This window comes from Saccopteryx bilineata, chromosome X (genome assembly GCF_036850765.1).
Source record: "Saccopteryx bilineata isolate mSacBil1 chromosome X, mSacBil1_pri_phased_curated, whole genome shotgun sequence".
NCBI lineage: Eukaryota > Metazoa > Chordata > Mammalia > Chiroptera > Emballonuridae > Saccopteryx > Saccopteryx bilineata.
Window position 1 is genome coordinate 136303307 of NC_089502.1, and position 23469 is coordinate 136326775.

The 23469-nt window shown below is 38.9% G+C and overlaps 1 protein-coding gene across 3 annotated transcripts in view; it reads right to left on the reverse strand.

The window, feature by feature from the left end:
• The window catches only part of BMX (BMX non-receptor tyrosine kinase), a 55968-nt gene that overhangs the window by 11513 nt on the left and 20986 nt on the right, over positions 1 to 23469 (reverse strand). For all 3 annotated transcript variants that reach the window (XM_066248967.1, XM_066248965.1, XM_066248966.1), the window contains exons 8-14: positions 13529 to 13600; positions 12781 to 12834; positions 9875 to 9929; positions 7954 to 8033; positions 7043 to 7170; positions 3801 to 3875; positions 2879 to 3050 (exon numbers count right to left, since the gene is read on the reverse strand). In XM_066248967.1, the coding sequence (XP_066105064.1) occupies positions 2879 to 3050; positions 3801 to 3875; positions 7043 to 7170; positions 7954 to 8033; positions 9875 to 9929; positions 12781 to 12834; positions 13529 to 13600 (636 nt within the window). The remainder of the gene's footprint in view (positions 1 to 2878; positions 3051 to 3800; positions 3876 to 7042; positions 7171 to 7953; positions 8034 to 9874; positions 9930 to 12780; positions 12835 to 13528; positions 13601 to 23469) is intronic.

Sequence of the window (23469 nt, forward strand, 5' to 3'; positions counted from 1 at the left end):
TATTTAGTTATTTTCTTCTTGATTTTACTATAGGGACACATGTTATCATGTTGCTGAGGGTGATGAACCTGGCTATGTGTCTTTCAGCAACTGTACAGACCTGCATGGTACTCAGCCATTCTCTCCTCAGGGGGAAGGCTTGTGGTGGGACAAAGGGCCATCACCCAATAAAAGCTGTTCCTTGAACAAATTCCATCACTAACTGCAGGGTACATGGTGGGAATACCCTGTCTACTGGTACCCCCGACCTGAGAGGCTCAGTTTGACCATTACATATGGTATTTAACATTTCCCCTTATGGTACAGTTTGAACTTTTTTATGACTACGTGATTTGTTAATGATTTTTTACAATTCTGTATGATTATCAGCCCTCTAATAGCAAAAAAAAAAGTTTTAAAGTTACACCAGGTGACAGGACTTATACCATGAGCTTAATAGAATTTCTGCCATATTTTTCCGTCCTACAAAAGGAGGACATCAGGGCCTCTTTTATGACAGTACAATTGCCAAAAGCAGAATGAGCTATATAATTTGCAGGAACCAGAGAAAAATGAAAATTCAGGGGTGCTTGGTTAAGAATTGTTAAGAATTTCAGGATGTCCTGGGTTGACTTCCCAGTCAGGGCACACAGGAGAAATGACCATCTGTTTCTCCACCCCTCCCCTTCCCCCATCTCTCTCTCTCTCTCTCTCTCTCTCTCTCTCTCTCTCTCTCTTTCTCTCTTTCTCCTCCTCCTGCAGCCATGGCTTGAATAGTTCGAGCAAAAAGTTGGCCCTGGGTGCCGAGGATGGCTCCATGATCTCATCTCAGGCACTAAAACAGTTTGGTTGCTGACCAATGGAGCGGCAGCCCAGATGGACAGAGCATTGCCTGGTAGGGGGCTTGCTGGGTGGGTCCCTGTCAGGCTGCATGTAGGAGTCTATCTCTGCCTCCCTGCCTCTCACTTAATTAAAAAAAAAAAGAATTTCAGGACGATGACAACACAGCTTTAAACCAAGCATGGAACCCTTCTAAATGTGGTGGCTCTCAAGACTGTGCAGGTTGCATGCCCATGCAGCCAACCCTAGCCAATCGCTTATATTCACATAGTCCCTCTGCTTCCAAACAATGCGGTGATTGTGATAAAAAGTGCTTGTTCTGAGTCTCCTGGTACTGCTGGTTTTCATAAAGTAGTGACTAAGGAAATATACACTGGATGTCTACCTGGATTTGCATCTCTGGTCTGCCATTTTACCTAGCGTGGTGACCTTGGCCAAGTTATTTAACATTTTCTGTGCTTCAGTTTCCTATAGAACAAAGATAACAATGGCACATCCCTCACAAGATTCTTATGAGTCCCAAAGGTGTTAATATTTATAAAGTGATCACAGAGATGCCTGTAAACATTATACATGTTTAAGTAAAAAATTTAAAGGGGCTCCACATCCCTTTCCCTGTCCTTGGAATGTACGTTCTGCCCACCATTCCCACAGTGGGGGCCATTTCAAGGACACAACCTTAAGAGAGTAAGGTGTTATTGAGACCATCTGGATGATATATATTACTGAACCTTGTTAAAGCTCTATATAAACTTTTAAGATTCTGGTGACAAATGCTAAGATCTACTTGCCTTGTGGTCACCAAAGATAAACCTTGCATGTAAGTTCTCTTGCTTATTAAACCTGCCACCTACCAAAAAAAAATGTTTAGGTGCTATTACTCTGTGTCAAACTAGGACTTGTGATTCCCTGACCTTCGACCAAAGTCCTGCTATAGCATTGTTTTTCTATACCCTGCTGCTTGTTTCCATAAGTAGGGTGACCAGCTGTTCTAGTTTGCCTGGGTCTAAGGGTTTGCCTAGAATGTAGGACTTTCAGCACTAAAACCAGGGAAGTCTCAGGCAAAGCTGGATGGTTGGTCACCCGCCAAAGTCTGATTCACCATGTTGACAAGAAGAAGTAGAATCATTAAATTAATTCTTTGTACTTGCATAGATGAGAGAGGGAGAGTGCACAAGAGAGAATGAAAAGAGACAGAAAGACAACACATATGTATTGCTAAGAATTGAAGATTGTGCTTGGAGCGGAGGCCCATTAGGAAGGGTATCTTCATTATCAGTGAGAAAAGGATAGGATGTAAAGGGTTTTTTTTCCAGACAGTATTAAAGATATCAGGAAGCAAAAGGATATTGTCTGTAGGACATTAGTTTTCAGTATTGCCTTAATCCTGGCCACTAGAGGCTCCTGCCTTCAGGCATGTGCTTTACAGGGACCCACTATGTCCCTCATTCCATCACATACTTCCCCACAGGGCAGGGAAGCCAGAGGGCCAAGAAGACACGCTCACTCAGAACCCATACATCCCTTTCTCTGTCAAGCTTAGGGTACCAGGACTCTGTGATCCCCTGCCCACATAGTCCTGAGGCCTCTTCCAGGACCTGTGCAGACTCTCTTAGGGTCTTCCCCCCAGAAGTGTGCCTGCCTAGCCAAGATAATTAGCTAGTAGTTGTCTGTGGGAAACACGGAGGGAGCTTGGATATACAGAATGCTATGTTTGCACACATGTACTGAGTATAGTGCATGATGGAGCAGGCATTGGGAGGAGAAAGGGAGAGGTAGTTTGTGGGGGCCATGGACCAGAGGCAGTTTCTCTGAAGAGTCTTCAGATTTCTGATTTTTAATATACCCTTTCAGGTTTTTATGAAGGTATACTTGTCAAAGGAGGAGCACAGAACTACTTTTATTTAACAGTGTGTTTGCTTGATTTAAATCTTCGAAGTATTTATATCTATGACATGTGGACTCTTGCTCTAGGCCTTGCAAACATGACAGCCAGGCCTGTTAGCATGAATGCCCTCCCATGGTGAGAGCTGAGCTGATTTCCTCAAGAGAAACTTACATCATGGTCTGAGCCTCCTGGAAGAATTCATCTTCTGACATGGAGCCCTCCTTGATCATCTTAATAGCAACATCATACTGCCCCTTCCACTTGCCCAGATGGACCACTCCAAACTGGCCACTTCCCAGCTCTTTCAACAGGGTAATCTCTTCTCTTTTCAGTTCCCAGATTCCTAAGAACGCAAAACAAACACTCCTTAGGTTGAGAATAGAAGGCTTTGAGGCTAACAACTCCCCAAGTGATTTCCTCACCAATAAGAGTTTCACACTGATAATATGAAGAACAGAAAAAAATTTAATTTTAAGTTGATCACTTAGAAACCCCTTAGTGATGTGGTCTTATGACCTATTAGGCCACATGATAATACCAATGGGACAATATTGTTCTTGAAGCAGCTACAGTTATTGACAAGAAAGTTTGCAGTAAAAACACTTAGCACACCAGAGGCATCTTGGAAAGACTTAGTGTCAAAATGTGCTGATGCTCTTAGCTTGCTAAAATATCATTATATTTTCTTATGAAACAAATTAAACTGTGATCTGGCTGGATATCATTATCCTAAATACACAAGGTTGAAAACTGGCTTCCCTGGACAAGCTCAGAATCCTGGAAGAAGAACGAACAGGCAGGCAATGAGGTTCTAGAGGCTGATAATTGGTTCTAATAAGAAAATAATTTTGATAATATTTTTATCAAATGCTGGACAGATTACAGAGTTAGATTGGGAGGACAGAAAAGGTTTTAGTTTTTGTTATTTGTTTCTAGAAAATGAACAAATATATTAGAGTTGAAGCCCTCCCTGGCACAATCTGACAAGACCACCTTCCTGTCTTCCCTATTTTTTCAGGACATTATAAATATATGCGTATGTGCATAAAAATAGTGGTAAATAAAGTTTAAGAGCTCAAGGGTATGTCCATACCGCTTCCCAAGGACACGGTGCTGGGAACCTTGTTTGTCTTGGTTGACACAGGGTGGCGGAGTCGTGTGATCATGCCTGCAACAGAATCAGCATCGTATCATCATATTACATCATGTCACATCACATCACATCACACCTCACCTCTGTTTATACTCTCTCTAGAGTAGCTAGAAAAAGACAGAGTTCAGGATGTTGAGCTGTGGAGAGAATCCCTTCTGATCATATTCATCCTCTAGTTGTATCAGTTTGCTTGACTTGACTAATTAGCTCAACATAAAGCAAAAACTAAAAGAGTAAAACCACTTTGTGTGATTTTGAAAATCCCATCAAAGTTACTTGCTTGATAGAATCTTTCATTTTAAAAAAGCCCATTTTTAGGCCCTAGCCAGTTGGCTCAATGGGTAGAGCATCATCCCAGCATGTGGATGTCCCAGATTTGATCCCTGGTCAAGGCACACAAGAGAAGCGACTATCTGCTTCTCTCCCTCTCCCACTCCCCCTTCTCTCTCTCTTCTCGCAGCCAGTGGCTTGGTTGGTTCAAGTATTGACCCCAGGCACTGAGGATAGCTCAGTTGATTCTAGCATCAGCCCCAGACAGGGTTGCCAGGTAGATCCCAGTTGGGGCGTATGTAGGAGTCTGTCTCACTGTCTCCCCTCCTTTTTATAGTCCTTTATTTAAATATGTGTCAACACAGCACATACATTTGGTAAACAATACAAAAAAATAATCCAAACAGTCCAGAATTGTATAAAAAAATTTGAATTAAAAAATTAAACCTATTACCAAATTTCTTTAAATGATCATTTTAATTATTTGCATCAAGGTATGGTAAAGCTGGGTTAAAATAATCATAGTATTTCTAGTGGCTCAAAGAACTCATTCAAAAGATATGTTTCTTGTTTTAACTGTGTAACATTTTCCAAGTCATGGGAATGATCACAGGTGTCCTTTTTCTCTCCTTCCTTTTTCTGTTATTTGTTTACTTTTTATGTGAGTGGTCCTCAGATGTTTTAAATCCTACACTTTAATTGGCAAAAAAATTTACTACACTTCTCTAAAATATGTATATACACAATTGCTGCTGTACTGATACATTATATGAATCACAAAATATCATTAAAAATAGAGAAGTTAAGAGAATGAGATTTTAAAAACCAATCTAAATAAACATCTCACTGTTTTCTTCTTTTACCCTGTGGGGTTGCTTGTGCATGCTCTGGAGTGAAATCATCCCACTTGGAGATGTGTATTTATACAACCCCTTTCCAAAGGGTACTTTTGAGGCACTACAGGTTAAGATAAACAATTGAGGAAATTGGGACAAAGGAAAAAGCAAGTAGGAAACAAAATCAAAGCGAGGAGTGAGGCCAGTTCACTTATGTGCATGTAATCAGGTTAGGTAGGGTTGCAGAAATTTGACGGTGAGCCCACGGCTTATTTTTACTCCCTGTTGGAAATTCATCCAGTCATTGCCTGTAAATGGAACTAGTCTAGAAAAAAATTTACAGGAGGCCCTGGCCGGTTGGCTCATTGGTAGAGCATCAGCCAATCGTGTGGTAGTCCCGGGTTCGATTCCTTGCCAGGGCACACAAGAGAGGCGTCCATTTGCTTCTCTACTCTTTCCCCTCTCCTTTTTCTGTATCTCTCTTCCCTTCCCACAGCCAAGGCTCCATTGGAGCAAAGTTGGCCCGGGTGCTGAGGACGGCCCCATGGCCTCCGTGTCAGGCACTAGAATGGCTCTGGTTGCAATGGAGCAATGCCCCAGATGGGCAGAGCATCACCTCCTAATGCAGCGGTTCTCAACCTGTGGGTCATGACCCTGGCGGGGGTCGAACAACCAAAACACAGGGGTCTCCTAAAGCCATCGGAAATACATATTTTATTTAAAAATGTATTGTATAATAAATACATATTTCCGATGGCTTTAGGCGACCCCTGTGTTTTGGCCGTTCTACCCCCACCGGGGTCGCAACCCACAGGTTGAAACCGCTGTCCTAGTGGGCATGCCGGGTGGATCCCGGTCAGGCACATACAGGAGTCTGTCTCTCTGCCTCCCTGCTTCTCATTTCAGAAAAAATATTAAAAAGAAAACATTTACAAGAGTTTTTGTTTATTTGTTTTAACAAGAGAGGAAGGGAGAGAACAAGAGAGAGACAGGAACATTCCTGTATGAGCCCTGACTTGGATCAAACCAGCAATCTCTTCACTTCGGGTGATGCTCTAACCAACCAAACTATCCAGCCAGGGCCATTAACTTTTTTCTTACACTTATTGAGATGTGATTGACACAACATGTATAACTTTAAGGTGTATAACATGATGACTTGGTACATGTATGTATTGTGAAATGCTTATCGCAATGTTAGTTAACACTTCCATTAGGAGGAATTTCTATATGCAGTTTTGCCAGTCAATTAGGCAAAATTCAAAAAGAGTAATAGTACCCAGTGTTGGTGAGAATGGAGGATATTGCTGTTGATGGGAGTGTCTAAATTTTAAATGTTCTTAATTATTATCTCAGAAATTCCCTTTCCAAGGAATTTGGTCACAGGCACACTCATATAAGTGTACAGAGCTATGTGTGAAGGAAAATTCTGAAGTATTAATTATAATGCAAAATATTGTATATGATCCCACTGCTAATCAATATAGGGTTAGGTGAATAAATTATGGAGTAATTCTATAATAGAATTCTTTGTAGCTGTTAAATAGACCAAAATAATCTGTATATATTTGCATGGAAAGACCTCTCAGACATGTTGAGTAAAGAAAGCAGCTGAAAAGTGGTATGTGTAGAATGATCTCATCTCAGTAAAAACATAATGTGTGTGTGTATGTGTGTGTGTGTGTATAATAAGTGTTAGTATCAGCATAGAAAAAAATTCTGTCAGAACAGATACCAACTTGTATATCACTGGAGAGATCACCTCCATGGACATATCTATAATTTTGGAACTTTGCAATCAACATCCATAAGTAGAAAAAAAACCTACAAATAGTTTTACAAAGATAATCTCTACTTCTAAGTCATTCAGCTCACTCAACTTAATTTTTTTTCTGGCATTATGGAATGTATGATGATGTATTTCAGGAAATGTAGGTTAAAAACCACAGCAGGCATAGAGCTTGAGAATACTTTTTCTTACTTTCATGGTTCCTAGATAATTGAGAATATTAAGAGAAGCAGTAGTGTCCAAGAAAATTTATATTTATCCATAAAAGGAAAACCAAAATAAATTACCTGCTGAATTGTGTTGATGATAGCAAATAAGCTTTGGAATGGAATCAAAACAGTAATTTTCTGCCAGGTACAATTTGTTCTCAGCATTTGTATGCACGTGGTAATGTTTGACGGTTCCTTTTTTATCCCTAGTAAGAAAGAACGACTGTTAGAATGTTTTAAATAAACAATTAAAGCTTGATTGCATAATGGTTAAATAATTATTTTAAGTGCATTTTCAAATTTTGAAGAGGGAAGTAAGAGAGGTTTTCTCTGTCTTGATATCTGGTGTGTTCCTGGAAGTATCTGTGACCTTCAGTAATTATGAAAGGGGGCTCCTCTCTAAACGGAATATATCCTCTGTGCACATACAAAATTTATGTACAATAAAATTCCAACTTTCTAGACTGTTCCTCCCTTAGTAAGTATAAAGCTGGAATTGTCCTTTGACAATTGAAAGCCCTGCAATTCTTCAGGATCATTATTCTGAACATCAGTTTTTTTTTAAGGATAATAATGGAGACTAAAACATGGGAGGCAATTGTGATTAGTCTGTGGGTGCCCCCCCAGTATGGGTAGAAGCAGAGGCAGATTTAATGGTGGGTGCACCGGGTGTGCACCCTGGGCCAAAACTTCTGAAAGGCCCCACAAAACCCCAGGAGAGGATCCCTGTGAAGAGCTTTTTGAAAGTAGGGAAGAAAAAATAGCTGCTACACATGGTCCCATTCAACAGAAATACTTTGATCTAAAATTCCAGAGTTTAAAGATGGTGTCTTATTCCAAAATGTCACTAAATGATCAGCACAATCAAAGAATACACAAGAAGATAAAAGAAAGAAAGAAAGAAAGAAAGAAAGAAAGAAAGAAAGAAAGAAAGAAAGAAAGAAAGAAAGAAAGAAAGAAAGAAAGAAAGAAAGCCATATCATACTTACTTCACAGCCTTACTAAATAAGGACACTGTGTACATCCCCACTTGTCTGGAATTTCTAACCATAAATGCTCCTTCTTTTCCCTGAAAAGGAAGAAATATGTAGAAGGGACACAAAACATTTTTATTATCTTTGATAATGATTTTTCTTGGTAGGCAGTAGAAAAATAGATCTTTTAGATTCATGCTAAATCTCATTGATGGCACAGATTATTCAACAGTGGCACTGAAGGGGACCCACAGTTTAGCTTGCTTTCTTTTCTCACTTGGTTTCTTTATAGATCCACACTGTGTGTTTCGACTCCTCCTCTCCAGTTATTTTTTAACATTCTCTGAAACTTTTTTTTTTTGTATTTATGTAAGCCTAATGTTTTAATCTTTCAGAAGTAAAATGTAAAACCACATAACATTGTATCATGCTCTTAGAAGGTTGTAGAACACCAGAGATATAAAACACATCATTTAAGTTCTATGCTCAACTTGTCCTTCTTAATGACTTGTGCTAATTCTAAGCAGATCCAGATTCAGAAAGAGCAGATAATATACAAGGAATGTGACAAAATGTCAATTAGATAGTGAAGTCATCACATTCTTACCAGTACCCCTCAGAGATAATTGATGTCTTACATAAGGTTGAACTATATCAAAACGTCACTTTGTAGGTCAAGAGTTTGCTATTGGTAGTTCTGTACCAATTAGTAACAAAACCATGTAAATTTATTCCTTATTACATCTACTTTATTGTGGTTTAGGTGCTAATGAGAATTGACAGAGCTGAGGTTGACTGTTCCATAGATGGCCTGCAGTAAATCATCATTCTGTATTCATGCCCCGTGTAGTCCCCTCTCACATTGAGTCTGAGCTGGGTCACACGACTTGCTTTGGCCAATGGGGTATTAACAAACATGACAAAAACAGAGACTTGATAGTGCTTGCACTGAAATGTATGGCTCATTCTCTTCAACCACTACCTTGAGATCACCACACTATATAAGGAAGCCCATGTGAACCACACAGAGAACTATGGCATCCAGGTTGACTTCCCAGGCTAACCTCAGTGACTGCATCCACCAGTTAAATGTAGTCACATGAGTGACCTTAAATCAAATCTGCAGAAGAACTGCTGATCCAGCTGAATCACTCACAAAACTGTGAGAAATCATAAATCTTGTTATTTCAAGCCACTAAATTATGAAGTGGTTTATAATACAGAAATAGATAATAGAAACATAGGGAGTGACTATATATGAAGGGCCTGGTAACCTATAGGCTGGGCAACCAACACTATGATGAAATGACTATATAATTAGTATGAAGGTTTCTTTGAGAAATGTGTTATCCTCTGGACCCAACAGAGAAAGAGATTCTTAGGGGATAAAAGAGATTCTTTGGCCTTATTAACCAAAATTATATATGTATATGTATATGTATATGTATATGTATATGTGTATGTATATGTATATATATACGTATATGTATATGTATGCCTATATCTATATCATCTATATCTATATCTATATCTATTTTGTATTTTTCTGAAGTGGGAAGGAGGGAGTCAGAGACACAGACTCCTGCATGTTCCTAACTGGGATCCACCTGGCATGCCAACTAGAGGGCAATCAATGCTCTGCCCATCTGGGCCATTGCTTCGTTTTAACCAGAGCCATTCTAGTGCTGGAGGTGGAGGCCATGGAGCCATCATCAGCACCTGGGCCAGCCTTGCTCCAATGGAGCCTTGGCTGCAGGAAGAAAAGGGAGAGATAGAGAGAAAGGAGAGGGGGAGGAGTGGAGAAGCAGATGGGCACTTCTCCTGTGTGCCCTGGCCGGGAATCAAACCTGGGACTTCCACACACTGGGCCGACGCTCTACCACTGAGCCAAATGGCCAGGGCCCTTAGGGGATATTTTAAAGACCAGACTATTTACCTTTTGTCTCAGTAACTGTTCAGATTGTGACCTGGAGATGTTACCTGCAAACCAGCTGTAATAGGAAAAAAATTCATATTTTATAGTTAATAATTTTTAATTGCATAAATTATCTCTCAGCTTTCTAACCAATAAAATGAAAAATTGGCCTAGATCAGGGATGTCCAAACCTGGCTGCTCCAGAGAATCACCTGAGGAACTTTCCAAAATACAGATTTTGAATCTCTACCACCCAATTATGGGTCTGGTGTGGGGCCTGCATATCTGTATTTTCAAGTGGGCTAGTGTTGAAGAACTTTTGGCCTCCTTCTACATGATCTCTAAATTCTCCGACATTTCACCATTTTGAATTAGAGCCAGAGATTAGACCAATGAGGAATATTCCAATGGGAAAGTCAGGGTTGCCAAGGATGAAAGTTTGTCTTTCAACCCTATAACTTTTTTTTTAATAATCCAGGAGAAGCATACTTTATAGCATCTACTTTCAAAGCAAGTGCTTTTCTAAAATACATTTTACAGGATAACAGCAGATAAATTTCTATGGCTAAATTAACATAGGAACAGTTGTAGTGAACTAAGAAAATGATGATGTGGATCAGTCAGGTATAATCTTTAAATATTGCCTTTTTTCCTAAGTTAACCAAGAACATCACATTTCACTTTGTATGTGAAGCTCAACAGGCCACAAAGCTGTTTCTCATGTTAGATTAACATCTATAGGTTTTAATTTGGGGCTGAAATATCATACTATGGAAATGAACAGGGTAGGAGGTGGGATGGGGCATGGGTTCAGGGCCTTGGGAAGATCCTCTGGCTAGAAGACAACACTTGAGAAGAAAAGTACATGTGGAAGAGGAGGGTATATTGGGTGAAGGTGCTGGTGGGAAGTTCAATAAAGTGGGAAGAGCCTTAGATGTTTCAGCTTGGAGTTCTGGGTTTTAGGCAGAACTTCCTAATAAGTAGTCCTATGACTTTGGATGAGCCACTTAATTTCTTTTAACTTTAGAATTCCACATTTGTAAAATGGGGATGAGGGTTGAACTTGATAAGTCTGAAAGTCTCTTCTAATTGTATCCTTATAGATATAAAGAACACTGTTGATGTTAACCGATAGTTTTATTACTAATATTTTAAGCTAATCATAGTTAATCAATGGACTCTTCAGTGAATGTGATTCGGAATATATGCCTATGGGAGATAGAGGAAAGAGATAATCAAGGATAATCAAGAAAGAGATCGTCAGAAAGGCCTGAAGAATTGAGGTGAGAGTGTATGGAAGCCCACCACACATACACTTTACATACATACACACACTCACACATATGCACATTTTGCATCTGTCATCATTTTAATGAGGCCTGGCTTTGTTAGTTTTAAAAAAATATTTCAGTATTTCAATGTCAGAGCAGCAGAGGCTTAAGACAAGTCCTAACAAAGTTTTTCATCTAAACCTTGGTGCTTCAGTCTTTAATGGAATGGATAGAAATGCTCATGAACTTATGCTCATAAAACAGATGCTTCAGTGCCACTGATAGAGCAGGAATCTGAGGGCATAAAGCACGATGTCAGAAGCTGAAACCCCAGATAATATTGCCATGTGGTCCTGGTTTCCCTTTGGCATCTCTTTGACTTTGAAGAGGAGACGTCTCTCTTGATCATTTCCCACATGCATATTTTGCACAAAACATTTGAGTCTAGAAATAATGGAGATAAAGACTGTCCATATGGTCAGATCTGAGCTTTCTGAATCAAAGAAAGACTTCCAATATATCTGAATTAGTAAAGACTAAAACCCATGATTAGAGATTCATTCTCATTGGTTTAAGTCTTTGTCATCTGGTAAAGTGTAATTCTCTGGATAATTTTGGTGCCAGCCTTTCTCAGTCTGTCTTGTCTTAGTTTAAATTGTTATATCAGGTGCTTTTCTGAGGGTAAATGATGGGTAAGAAAGTAGGCCTGAAGGGAAGTGGCCATGATGCAAAGGGGTGGAGGGTACAGCATGTCTATTCCAATGTGACACGTATGCCTAGGGCTAGGCTGGGCTAGAGAGAAAGGGCAAAAGCTGAAACAGTGAAATATACTTTATAAAACCTCTCACTACACTTAGAGCCAAAAAGTCAATCATTGCACTCATAGAAAACAGAATTAGAAATATATATGAACCAGGCGTCTGAGAGATGCAGTATGCCCTTTTCCTCTCACATTTTCTTAATGGCATTCTGTAAATCCAGAAGACTGGTTTATCCTTATTTGTTAAGTGATAGAATCTTGGATTTTGGAAAGGACCTTAACAGCCACTTAGACCAACCTGTTTCAGTATAGTTGGGCTGATCACACAGTCTTAATTGCCAGAAGAGACCAGTTGTAATACTTAATAATGTACTCTTTCTCTTTCTAAAGTTCCCAAATTTGGATGTTAAATGATAAGGCTATCCTAGGAATAGTAATTTCTCAACATAAATGTCGTCATGTTCAAGTCTCAGTTGTGCTACTTGTAAAATTGTATGTGTTTAAAATTAATGCACCATAAGAAATTTCAAAAACTGGACTCAATGCTAATAAGAGCCTCCAAAAATCACCCTGGCAAGAGACCTCTAAGGAGGACATAATCAGCAGAAACATTATTTGCTGTATCTATGGAGATGAAGTGAAATGACAGTGACACCAATGAATATGTGCAGCCAATTTAGATAATTCAGATTGGGAAAAAATATTTTCATTAGTAAAAACCCAGCTTATTGTCATCTGTCTTCCGGATAAATGACGCAGAACCTCACATGACTTACCCATGTAAACACAGCCTTCTTAGCAAGTCTGAACCATATGTTTTAATGCCCTTCGGGAATAATACAATCGAAACATTCCTGCCTATTTTTACAAAACCACAGAGAACTTTCAAAACTCACTCATACTCATCCAGATTTTTCTCTTCTTCAGATGAACTTGACTCAGGGAATCCCCTTAAGAAGAGATGAATCAACATGAATACAAAAAAAAAAAAAAAAAAAAAAAAGACAAAACAAAAAATACAAGTACCGAGCAATGTAATATCAAATCCCACCTTGCTTTTATCCATGTAAATCAAACATAAACTGTTAGGTTTCCCTTTCTGCACTTGGGAGGCTATTAGCAAAGTGAAGAGAGTATGACTCAAAAGTTGAGTTCATGCTCAGTTTAATGAAAAAAATGACTGATACAGAGTCCCCAGGAGGCCCCCAGGAATGTGGATTTCTTTGAGTCTTTCAAGAAAGTGGTCTTTAGAAATAGATGAATATGCTTTCAGGGACAGCTATAGTATAAAGTTAAAAAAGACCTCAGGTTGTGTTTAGATCTATTCTTAAAGAAGAGTTTTTCAAATCTAGGTTGTTTTTTTCCTCCTGCGAGAGATGCCTGAGCCAGATACATCAGTGTTCATGCTAACACCAGCGCATATCATGAATGATGGATGGGAAAAATCAGTATGAGGGCAATGGTGACCCACAAGTTATCAATTCAGACCAACTTAAGGGTTCAGAGAGACAAAGTACATAGATTTGGGGGGTTTATATTTACTTTAAATATAAAGTCTAGTTATAAAATTATTGCAAATGTTGTTAGTTTTCCTGCAAATGGAAGCAAATCCTAGGTGTGAAGGACAATCTGGATTTGATATACCATGGCATGTTTGAGGCGCTGTCATCCCCAACATCTCTTTCTCTTGGGTTACTGGATGTAAAATCTTCATTGCTATAAAAAAGAGATACAGTTCATAAATTTGTGTTTATGTATAAATGTTAAATAACAAAAGTAATTTTGTTAGATATGCTTTAGCTTTATTGAATATTCTGACACATGAATTTCACTTGGTTTGGAAATTTAAACTAATGAGTCATTTTCACCTTTTTGTCCTTGTAGGGACTCCAATAAAAAGCAGTAGTTTGATAGTATTCATAAACAAAAGTAAATTGTTAGCAATGACTCAGAATAACCACAAACAATAGAAAACTTGAATTAATAAATCATCTTGGCTAGGTTTGCCCTGATTATCTTATAGATATGCAGGCATTCTGTCACATGCATATTTAAAATAGGTTCTTTTCTTCCTTGCTGTTGTGATTTCAATTATGATATAAGTGTACTTTTAATACTGAACTTTTAACTCCATATGATCATAGCTGGCTCAGTGGGATTGTCATCATCCTCTGACACCCATCATTTTCTCTTTCATTTTGGGTGTTGAGCAGAGCATGAGGACGTACCTACCTCTCCAAGTTTAAAGGCAGTTTTATTTAGAATGTAGGGCCTATTATTTTCTGTTTGCCTTCAAAGCCCAGGCTCTTATTCAAAACCACACTTCATAGCGACAAGTTTCCTTAACCAGGAAGTGATCCTCTAGCTCCATTTCCAGGAAAGCCTTCCTCTCCGCCTTCCCAAACAGCCTTGCTCACTGGCACAGTTTGTTTTGTTTTCACTTCATCTCTTTATAAGAAAACTCTTATTTAAAAGTGCTAAAAAATATAGTTTAAAATTTTCAATTAAATTTTTAATTAAAAAGTTTGTCCATATAATAGAATACTATATAGACATTCAAAATAATCAGGTAGGTTGCACACTAATGTGAATGTACTTAACACTGTGCACTTAAAAGGACTAAAATGGTCACTTTACATTATTTTTTACCACAATTTTGGTCAAATAATTTTGTAAATAATGATATATATGTTTGCTCGCTTATAGTTTGCATTGGCTGTAAGCAAGCAGGATTCTTATAGCCTAAGGCTTAGTTTTAAGACTAAGCCTTTCCCACCCTGTTTGATGTGGGGTGGTGCACTCTCATGAGGAATTCCATTATGCCTCAGATGAGTGACTTTGTATCAGAGACTTCCTTGTTTGTATATTGGTTAAAGGTTTTGATTTCTATACTATAAAGTGGGACAGACCAGGAGCTTGCTCTCTCTCGGTTCCTGAGATTAGCATTAGAGAGCAGAGCAGAGCCACGTGGAGGAGGCCAGAAGAAGCAGCCAAGATGATGGAATTCTGAGGGAGAATCCAGTTTGTGCAGAGTTTGTGCAGAGCGAAGGAGATGAGGAGCACAGATGAATAAGTCTGGTGAGATATAAACCTTTGATTCTGGGGAACTTGGATAACTCAGTAGCTTTGTGAGCACTGAATGAGTGGGTTTTGGAGCCCAGTGTGTTTTTTTACTTGCCCGCCGGGTGCAAGCTAGGATTAAAGCTAATGGCCCACCAGTTCTTGGCTCCGTTGTTTCATTACCGTCTGTCCGAATCTAATGCGAACCTGCATGGGCCAGGCAGCTGTGATGGTGGCCGTGGCTACTGGCTTTACACACAATTAACAATTTTAAAAGTTAAAAATTAACTATGGGAAGATGGCAGCGGAGTAGGCGGATGCACAGACGCCCAGCTCTCACCACCAAACTGGAATACAAATCAATTTAGGAAAAATCAGCGTGAAAAACCAACTCTGGACTACAAGAACAGCTCTCAAAAAACAAGGAGCAAAGAAGAAGCCACAACAAACCTGGTAAGGAGCGACTGAATCTCCTCTGCCTACAGGAACGGAGGGGAGAAGGAGGCTGAGAGCCCAGAGGGGATCTCACCCAAGGGAAAAGAGCAGAAAATACTGCTCACAGCCATTTGCCTGGCGACCAGGGAGTGAGGTGTGTTAAAAAGACCAGCTTATCTCCCAAGTAGAAAGGACAGGGAGAGGGACAGACTGTGAGGGGCTAAGGAATGCAGGAAATGAACTAAAAAAGCTGACTCATTCGTGCTGGAGGCAGCCATAGCTGGGGGAGGGAATGAACCTTCCACAAAACAGTACTGACTTGCTTCCAGATCAGAGATCTCCGGACATCTCTCCAGCTCCAATCAGTGCAACAAGACACAGCTGAAAACAAGAAGTGGGGAGGAGGGGCAGTAACTCAGGTCTCCATGGAGATCTGAGATACACCTCCTCCTACTGAAGCTGAGAAAACACCCTGCCCCCAGAGAGATTAGTTGGCTGAAGAGGCCTTCAGAGTCTCAGGTTACACCCATCGCATTCCTGGATACACTTTCAAGGAAGCCCCCTGCTGAGATCAATAAACAAAACTATCACCTGTTAAGAAAACAAACAAATCAAGACTTCAAAGCTGCCCAAATCTGAAAGTGGATTACAGATAACAGCTGATACCAACCCAAGAAGACCTAGAAATAACACAACTGAAAACTGGAGGCAGACAACACCAAGCCTAGATTCAACCAACTCTACAAATAAAACACCCAAACACAATGAGAAGACAAAAAAGTTCAATCCAAATGAAACCACAAGAGATACCTTCAGGAGATAAACTGAGTGATATGGAAATAATCAAACTTCCAGATGCGGAGTTCAAAATAATGATTACAAGGATACTTAGGGATCTTAGAACAACAATGGTTGGTCATTATGAACACCTAAATAAAGAAATAGCAAGTATAACAAAGAATCAGACAGAGATGACAAATACAATATCAGAAATAAAGACCACAATGGAAGGAATTAAAAACAGGATAGATAGAGCTGAGGATCGAATCAGCGAGTTGGAGGAAAACTGGAATGAAGACATGAAAGCAGAGAAGAAAAAAGAAAAGAGACTCAAAAAGTCTGAGGAAACTCTTAGAGAGCTCTATGACAACATGAAGAGAAATAACATCCGCATCATAGGGGTTCCTGAAGAAGAAGAAAAAGAACAAGGGATAGAGACTTTGTTCAATCATATCATAGCTGAAAACTTCCCTAAATTAATGCAGGAGAAACTCTCACAAGTTCAAGAAGCACAGAGGACTCCATTAAAGAGAAACCCAAAGAAACGTACACCAAGACACATCATAATTAAAATACCAAAGCTAAGCGATAAAGAGAAAATATTAAAAGCTGCAAGAGAAAAAAAAGCTATCACCTACAAAGGAGCCCCCATAAGGATGACATCCGACTTCTCAACAGAAACACTTGAGGCCAGAAGGGAATGGCAAGAAATATTCAAAGTAATGCAGAACAAGAACCTATAACCAAGACTACTTTATCCAGCAAGGCTATCATTTAAAATTGAAGGAGAAATAAAAAGCTTCCCAGACAAAAAACAACTCAAGGAATTCATTAAAACCAAACCAATGCTGCAGGAAATGTTAAGGGGCCTGTTGTAAACAGATCAAAGTGGGAAAAGAATATAGCAAAAACGGAATACAGCTTTAAAGAATAAAATGGCAATAAACAACCACATATCAATAATAACCATAAATGTAAATGGATTAAATGATCCAATCAAAAGACATAGGGTAGCTGCATGGATCAGAAAACAGGACCCATACATATGCTGTCTATACGAGACACACCTTAGAACAAAAGATACACATAGATTGAAGGTAAAAGGATGGAAAAAAACATTTCATGCAAATGGAAATGAAAAAAAAAGCTGGGGTAGCAATACTTATATCAGACAAATTGGACTTTAAAACAAAGGATATAGTAAGAGATAAAGAAGGCCACTACATAATGATAAAGGGAGTAATCCAACAGGAAGATATAACTATTATAAATATCTATGCACCTAATATAGGAGCACCTAAATATATAAAGCAGACTTTGGTGGATTTAAAGGGCGAGATCAACAGCAATACTATAATAGTAGGGGATTTCAATACTCCACTAACATCACTAGATAGATCCTCAAGAAAGAAAATTAACAAAGAAACAGCAGACTTATTGGACACACTAGATCAACTCGATTTAATAGATATCTTCAGAACCTTTCACCCTAAAGCAGCAGAATATACATTCTTTCAAGTGCTCATGGTACATTCTCTAGGATAGACCACATGTTACATCACAAAAGTGCTCTACACAAATTTAAGAAGATTGAAATCATATCAAGCACTTTCTCCGATCACAATGGCATGAAACTAGAAATGAACCACAACAGAAAAGCTCAAAAATTCTCATACACAAGGAAACTAAATAGCAGGTTGTTAAATAATGAATGGATTAAAAATGAGATCAAAGAAGAAATAAATTCCTAGAAACGAATGACAATGAGCATACAACAACTCAAAATTTATGGGACAGAGCAAAAGCAGTACTGAGAGGGAAGTTCATAGCACTACAGCACACTTTAAGAAGCTAGAAAAAGCTCAAATAAACAAATCAACCCTGCATCTAAAAGATCTAGAAAAATAACAGCAAGTAAAGCCCAAATGTAGTAGAAGGAAGGAAATAATAAAGATCAGAGCAGAAATAAATGACATAGAGGCTAAAGAAACAATACAGAGGATCAATGAAACTAGGAGCTGGTTCTTTGAAAAGGTAAACAAGATTGATGAACCTTTAACTAGACTCACCAAGAAAAAGAGAGAGAGGACTCAAATAAAATTAGAAATGAGAGTGGAGAAATAACAACTGACACAACAGAAATACAAAATATTGTAAGAAAATACTATGAAGAACTGTATGCCAAAAAAGTAGACAACCTAGATGAAATGGACAAATTCCTTGAAACATACAATCTTCCAAAAATCAATCTGGAAGAATCAGAAAACCTAAACAGACTGATTACACCAAATGAGATCAAAACAGTTATCAAAAAACTCCCAACAAAGAAAAGTCCTGGGCCAGATGGCTTCACAACTGAATTCTACCAAATATTCAAAGAACTAACTCCTATCCTTCTCAAACTATTTCAAAAAATTCAAGAGAAAGGAAGACTTCCAAGCTCCTTTTTTGAGGCAAGTATAATTCTGATTCCAAAACCAGGCAAAGACAACACAAAGAAAGAAAATTGTAGGCCAATATCTCTGATGAATATAGATGCTAAAATCCTCAACAAAATATTAGCAAACCGGATCCAACAATATATGGAAAAAATCATACACCATGATCAAGTGGGATTTATTCTGGGGAGGCAAGGCTGGTACAATATTCGTAAATCAATCAATGTGATTCATCACATAAACAAAAAGAAGGAGAAAAACCATATGGTAATTTCAATAGATGCAGAAAAAGCGTTTGATAAAATCCAGCACCCTTTCATGATCAAAACTCTCAGCAAAGTGGGAATACAGGGAACATACCTCAACATGATAAAAGCCATCTATGAGAAACCCTCAGCCAACATCATACTCAATGGGCAAAAATTAAAAGCAATCCCTTAAGATCAGGAATAAGGCAGGGTGCCCCCTTTCACCACTCTTATTTAACATAGTCCTGGAAGTCCTAGCTACAGCAATCAGACAAGAAGAAGAAATAAAAGGCATTCAAGTTGGAAAAGAAGAAGTAAAACTATCATTATTTGCAGATGATATGATATTGTTTATAGAAAACCCTAAAGTCTCAGTCAAAAAGCTACTGGACCTGATAAATGAATTCAGCAAAGTGGCAGGATATAAAATCAATACTCAGAAATCAGAGGCATTTTTATATGCCAACAATGAACAGTCAGAAAGAGAAATTAAGGAAACAATCCCCTTCACAATTACAACCGAAAAAATAAAGTACCTAGGAGTAAACTTAACCAAGGAGACTAAAGACCTGTACTCGGAAAATTACAAAGCATTGATAAAAGAAATCAAGGAAGATACAAACAAGTGGAAGCATATACCGTGCTCATGGTTAGGAAGAATAAACATCATTAAAATGTCTATATTACCCAAAGCAATCTATAAATTCAATGCAGTACCAATTAAAATACCAATGACATACTTCAAAGATATAGATCACATATTCCAAAAATTTATATGGAACCAAAAAAGAACATGAATAGCCTCAGCAATCTTAAAAAAGAAGAATAAAGTGGGAGGTATCACACTTCCTGATATCAAGTTATACTACAAGGCCATTGTACTCAAAACAGCCTGGTACTGGCATAAGAACAGGCACATACATCAATGGAACAGAACAGAGAACCCAGAAATAAACCCACAGTTCTATGGACAACTGATATTTGACAAAGGAGGTAAGGAAATACAATGGAGTAAAGACAGCCTCTTTAACAAATGGTGTTGGGAAAATTGGACAGCTACCTGCAAAAAAATGAAACTAGATCACCAGCTTACACCACTCACAAAAATAAACTCAAAATGGATAAAAGACTTAAATGTAAGCCTTAAAACTATAGGCATATTAGAAGAAAACATAGGCAGTAAGCTCTCGGACATCTCTTGGAGCAATATATTTGCTGATTTATCTCCACGGGGAAGTGAAATAAAAGACAGGATAAACAAATGGGACTATATCAAACTAAAAAGCTTTTGCACAGCTAAAGACAACAAGAACAGAATAAAAAGACAAACTACACAATGGGAGAACATATTTGACAATACGTCTGATAAGGGGTTAATAACCAAAATTTATAAAGAATTTGTAAATCTCAACATTAGGAAGACAAACAATCCAATCCAAAAATGGGCAAAAGAAATGAATAGACACTTCTTCAAAGAGGACATACAGATGGCCAATAGGCATATGAAAAAATGCTCAACCTCAGTAAGCATTAGAGAAATGCAAATTAAAACCACAATGAGATATCACCTCACACCAGTCAGAATGGCGCTCATCAACAAAACAACACAGAATAAGTGCTGGCGAGAATTTGGAGAAAAGGGAACGCTCCTGCACTGCTGGTGGGAATGCAGACTGGTGCAGCCTCTGTGGAAAACAGTACGGAGATTCCTCAAGAAATTAAAAATCAAACTGCCTTTTGACCCAGCTATCCCACTGTTAGGAATATACCCCAAGAACACCATAGCACTGTATGAAAAGAAGAAATGCACCCCCATGTTTTTGGCAGCATTGTTCACAATAGCGAAGATCTGGAAACAGCCCAAGTGTCCATCAGGGGACGAGTGGATTAAAAAGCTTTGGTACCTATATACTATGGAATACTACTCAGCCATAAGAAATGATGACATCGGATCATATGAACCTTGATAACATTATACGGAGTGAAATAAGTAAATCAGAAAAAAACTAAGAACTATATGAATCCATACATAGATGGGACATAAAAGTGAGACTCAGAGACATGAAGAAGAATGTGATGGCAACGGGGGTGGGGGGGTGGGGGGAAGGGGGATTGGGCGAGGAAGGAGAAAGTAGTTGGGGGAGGGGAAGGGCACAAAGAAAACCAGATAGAAGGTGACAGAAGACAATTTGAGTTTTGGGGAGGGGTATACAGCAGAATCAAATGTCAAAATAATGTGGAGATGTTTTCTCTCAACATACGTACCCTAATTTATCAATGTCACTGCATTAAATTTAATAAATAAATTAAAAAAAAGTTAAAAATTAAGCCTGACCTGGTGGTGTTGCTGTGGATAGAGTATTAGCCTGGGATGCAGAGGACCCAAGTTCAAAACCCCAAGGTCGCCAGCTTGAGCACAGGATTAGCAGCTGAGTGTGGAGTCACTGGCTGGAGCGTGGGATCATAGACATGACCCCATGATCTCTAGCTTGAGCCCAAACTTGCTGGCTTAAGCCCAAGTTCACTGGCTTGAGCAAGGGGTCACTGGCTCAGTTGGAGCCCCTCAGTCAAGGCACATATGAGAAAGCAATCAATGAACAGCTAAGGTGCCACAATGAAGAATTGATGCTTCTCATCTCTCTCCCTTCCTGTCTGTCTGTCCCTATCTGTCTCTCTCTCTCTCTCTCCCTAAAAAGAAAATAAAAATAAAAATTAAGTTTAACTTCCTGTATTCAAATGGGGAAAATATCCAAGATGTTAAGTGAAAATAGCAAGTGGCAAAGAAGACTGTATGGTGAGAACCTGATTTTTTAATCCTATGTATATGGTAAAATGTGCATTTTAGATGAAAACATTCTTGAGGAATGTACACTGCAGATTCTGCAATATTTAAATGCTTTAATTAGAACATGTTTTATTTTACTGAGAAAAAAAAAGATTAAAGGCCCTAGCCAGTTGGTTCAGGGGTAGAGCATTGGCCCAGCGTGTGGAAGTCCCAGGTTTGATTCCCGGTCAGGGCACACAGGAGAAGTGACCATCTGCTTCTCCACCCCTTCTCATACACTCTCTATCTCTTCCTCCCTTCCTCCCTCTCTCCCTCTCCTGCAGCCATGGCTCATTGGAACACGTTGGCCCCTGCGGGTGCTGAGGCTGAGAATGGCTCTATAGCCTTGCCTCAAGTGCTAAAATAGCTTTGTTGCCAACAACGAAGCAACAGCTCCAGATGGGCAGAGCATCACCCCATAGGGGGGCTTGGCAGGTGGATCCAGGTTGGGACACACGCAGGCATCTTTCTCTCTGTCTCCCTGACTCTCACTTAGTTTAAAAAAAAGATGCTGAAAAGCTCAGGTGAAGACAATATGAATAACAGAAAGTTGATCAAAAGTATCAATGCACTTACATGACTGAGAATCATGGCTGCATTATTAAAGTTCAAGCTCCGTGAAGACCTTTTAGCAATTATTATAATTCACTAATAAGTGATGTAAGCTGCTCACACTAAGAAGTGATTATTAATCAAGTCTTCATTCAGATAATTAGCTTTCTGATGTTCTCAGTGAAAAAATCCAGGGTCAGGACTAAATCATGGGTGCAAAATCTTAGGAGGTATCAATGTCACACTATTTATCTTAGTTACTGAGTTTTCTGAACTGTTGATTATGTTGTATATCTATCACCCAAAGTCAAATCATTTCCTGACATTTTAAATAGAGATAGGATCTGGCAATCTCTGAGCTGGTAGCTGGGCAGCAATTCCATGTGAATCAGTGGTGCTGACTAATTATTTGAATACTGGTCAGTCAGTTTCAGTGCACACCTCTTTCAATGAATCACTTGGGCTTCTGGCAGGGAGGGGACCTAGCACAAATTTGACGTGATCTACTCACCTTTAATCTGGGTTTATTTTTGCCTTCCACAAGAATACTGAGCTACAGGCAAATAAATGTAACTGCTGCCCTCAGGCACCAGCTATAGATTAATACACTTGAATTCTATCTCCACTTTGGATTGAAAAGTACCATGACTTGTTAACTAAAGACAATAGCAAGAACACACATTTTTTCATGTTCCATATGGCCCTGTGGCTGTATCATCAGTAGAGTGAGGCATTTGCTTTAGATAAAAATGATGAGAGTGGAAAGAATAAAACCATAAGAAGACAGGAGAGAAAACAGAAAAGAGATACATGCTGAGTGAGAAAGATGCTCTGCATGCTTTGTGGGGAAAGACAGACATCCTTAGGGATGCTATTAACTGGGTGAGAAGATGTCAGACAATGAACACCATGATGGGGAGGAAGTAGGAGGCAGCAAATAAGGAAGGGTAGTCAGTTGACTCTTTCTCTATTGTCATCTTGCAATTAAATTTCATATTTATTGAGCATCAAGTATGGGGCTGATTTGGTGCCAGACCCCAGAAATATACACAGTTTAGGTACTGTCTTCAAGGTAGTTTCAATTTTGGCTTTAGGTAGCATCTTTTGGCTTAAAAACATGAGACTATTCATGTCCTGAGAAGGTAAGCTTGAAATGCTACTTGTCATCAGGCCAGTGATGCCCAAGCCCTTTGTAAAAGTAAGCCCACCCTCTCATAAAAAGGATATAATTTAAATATCCAGAGTTTT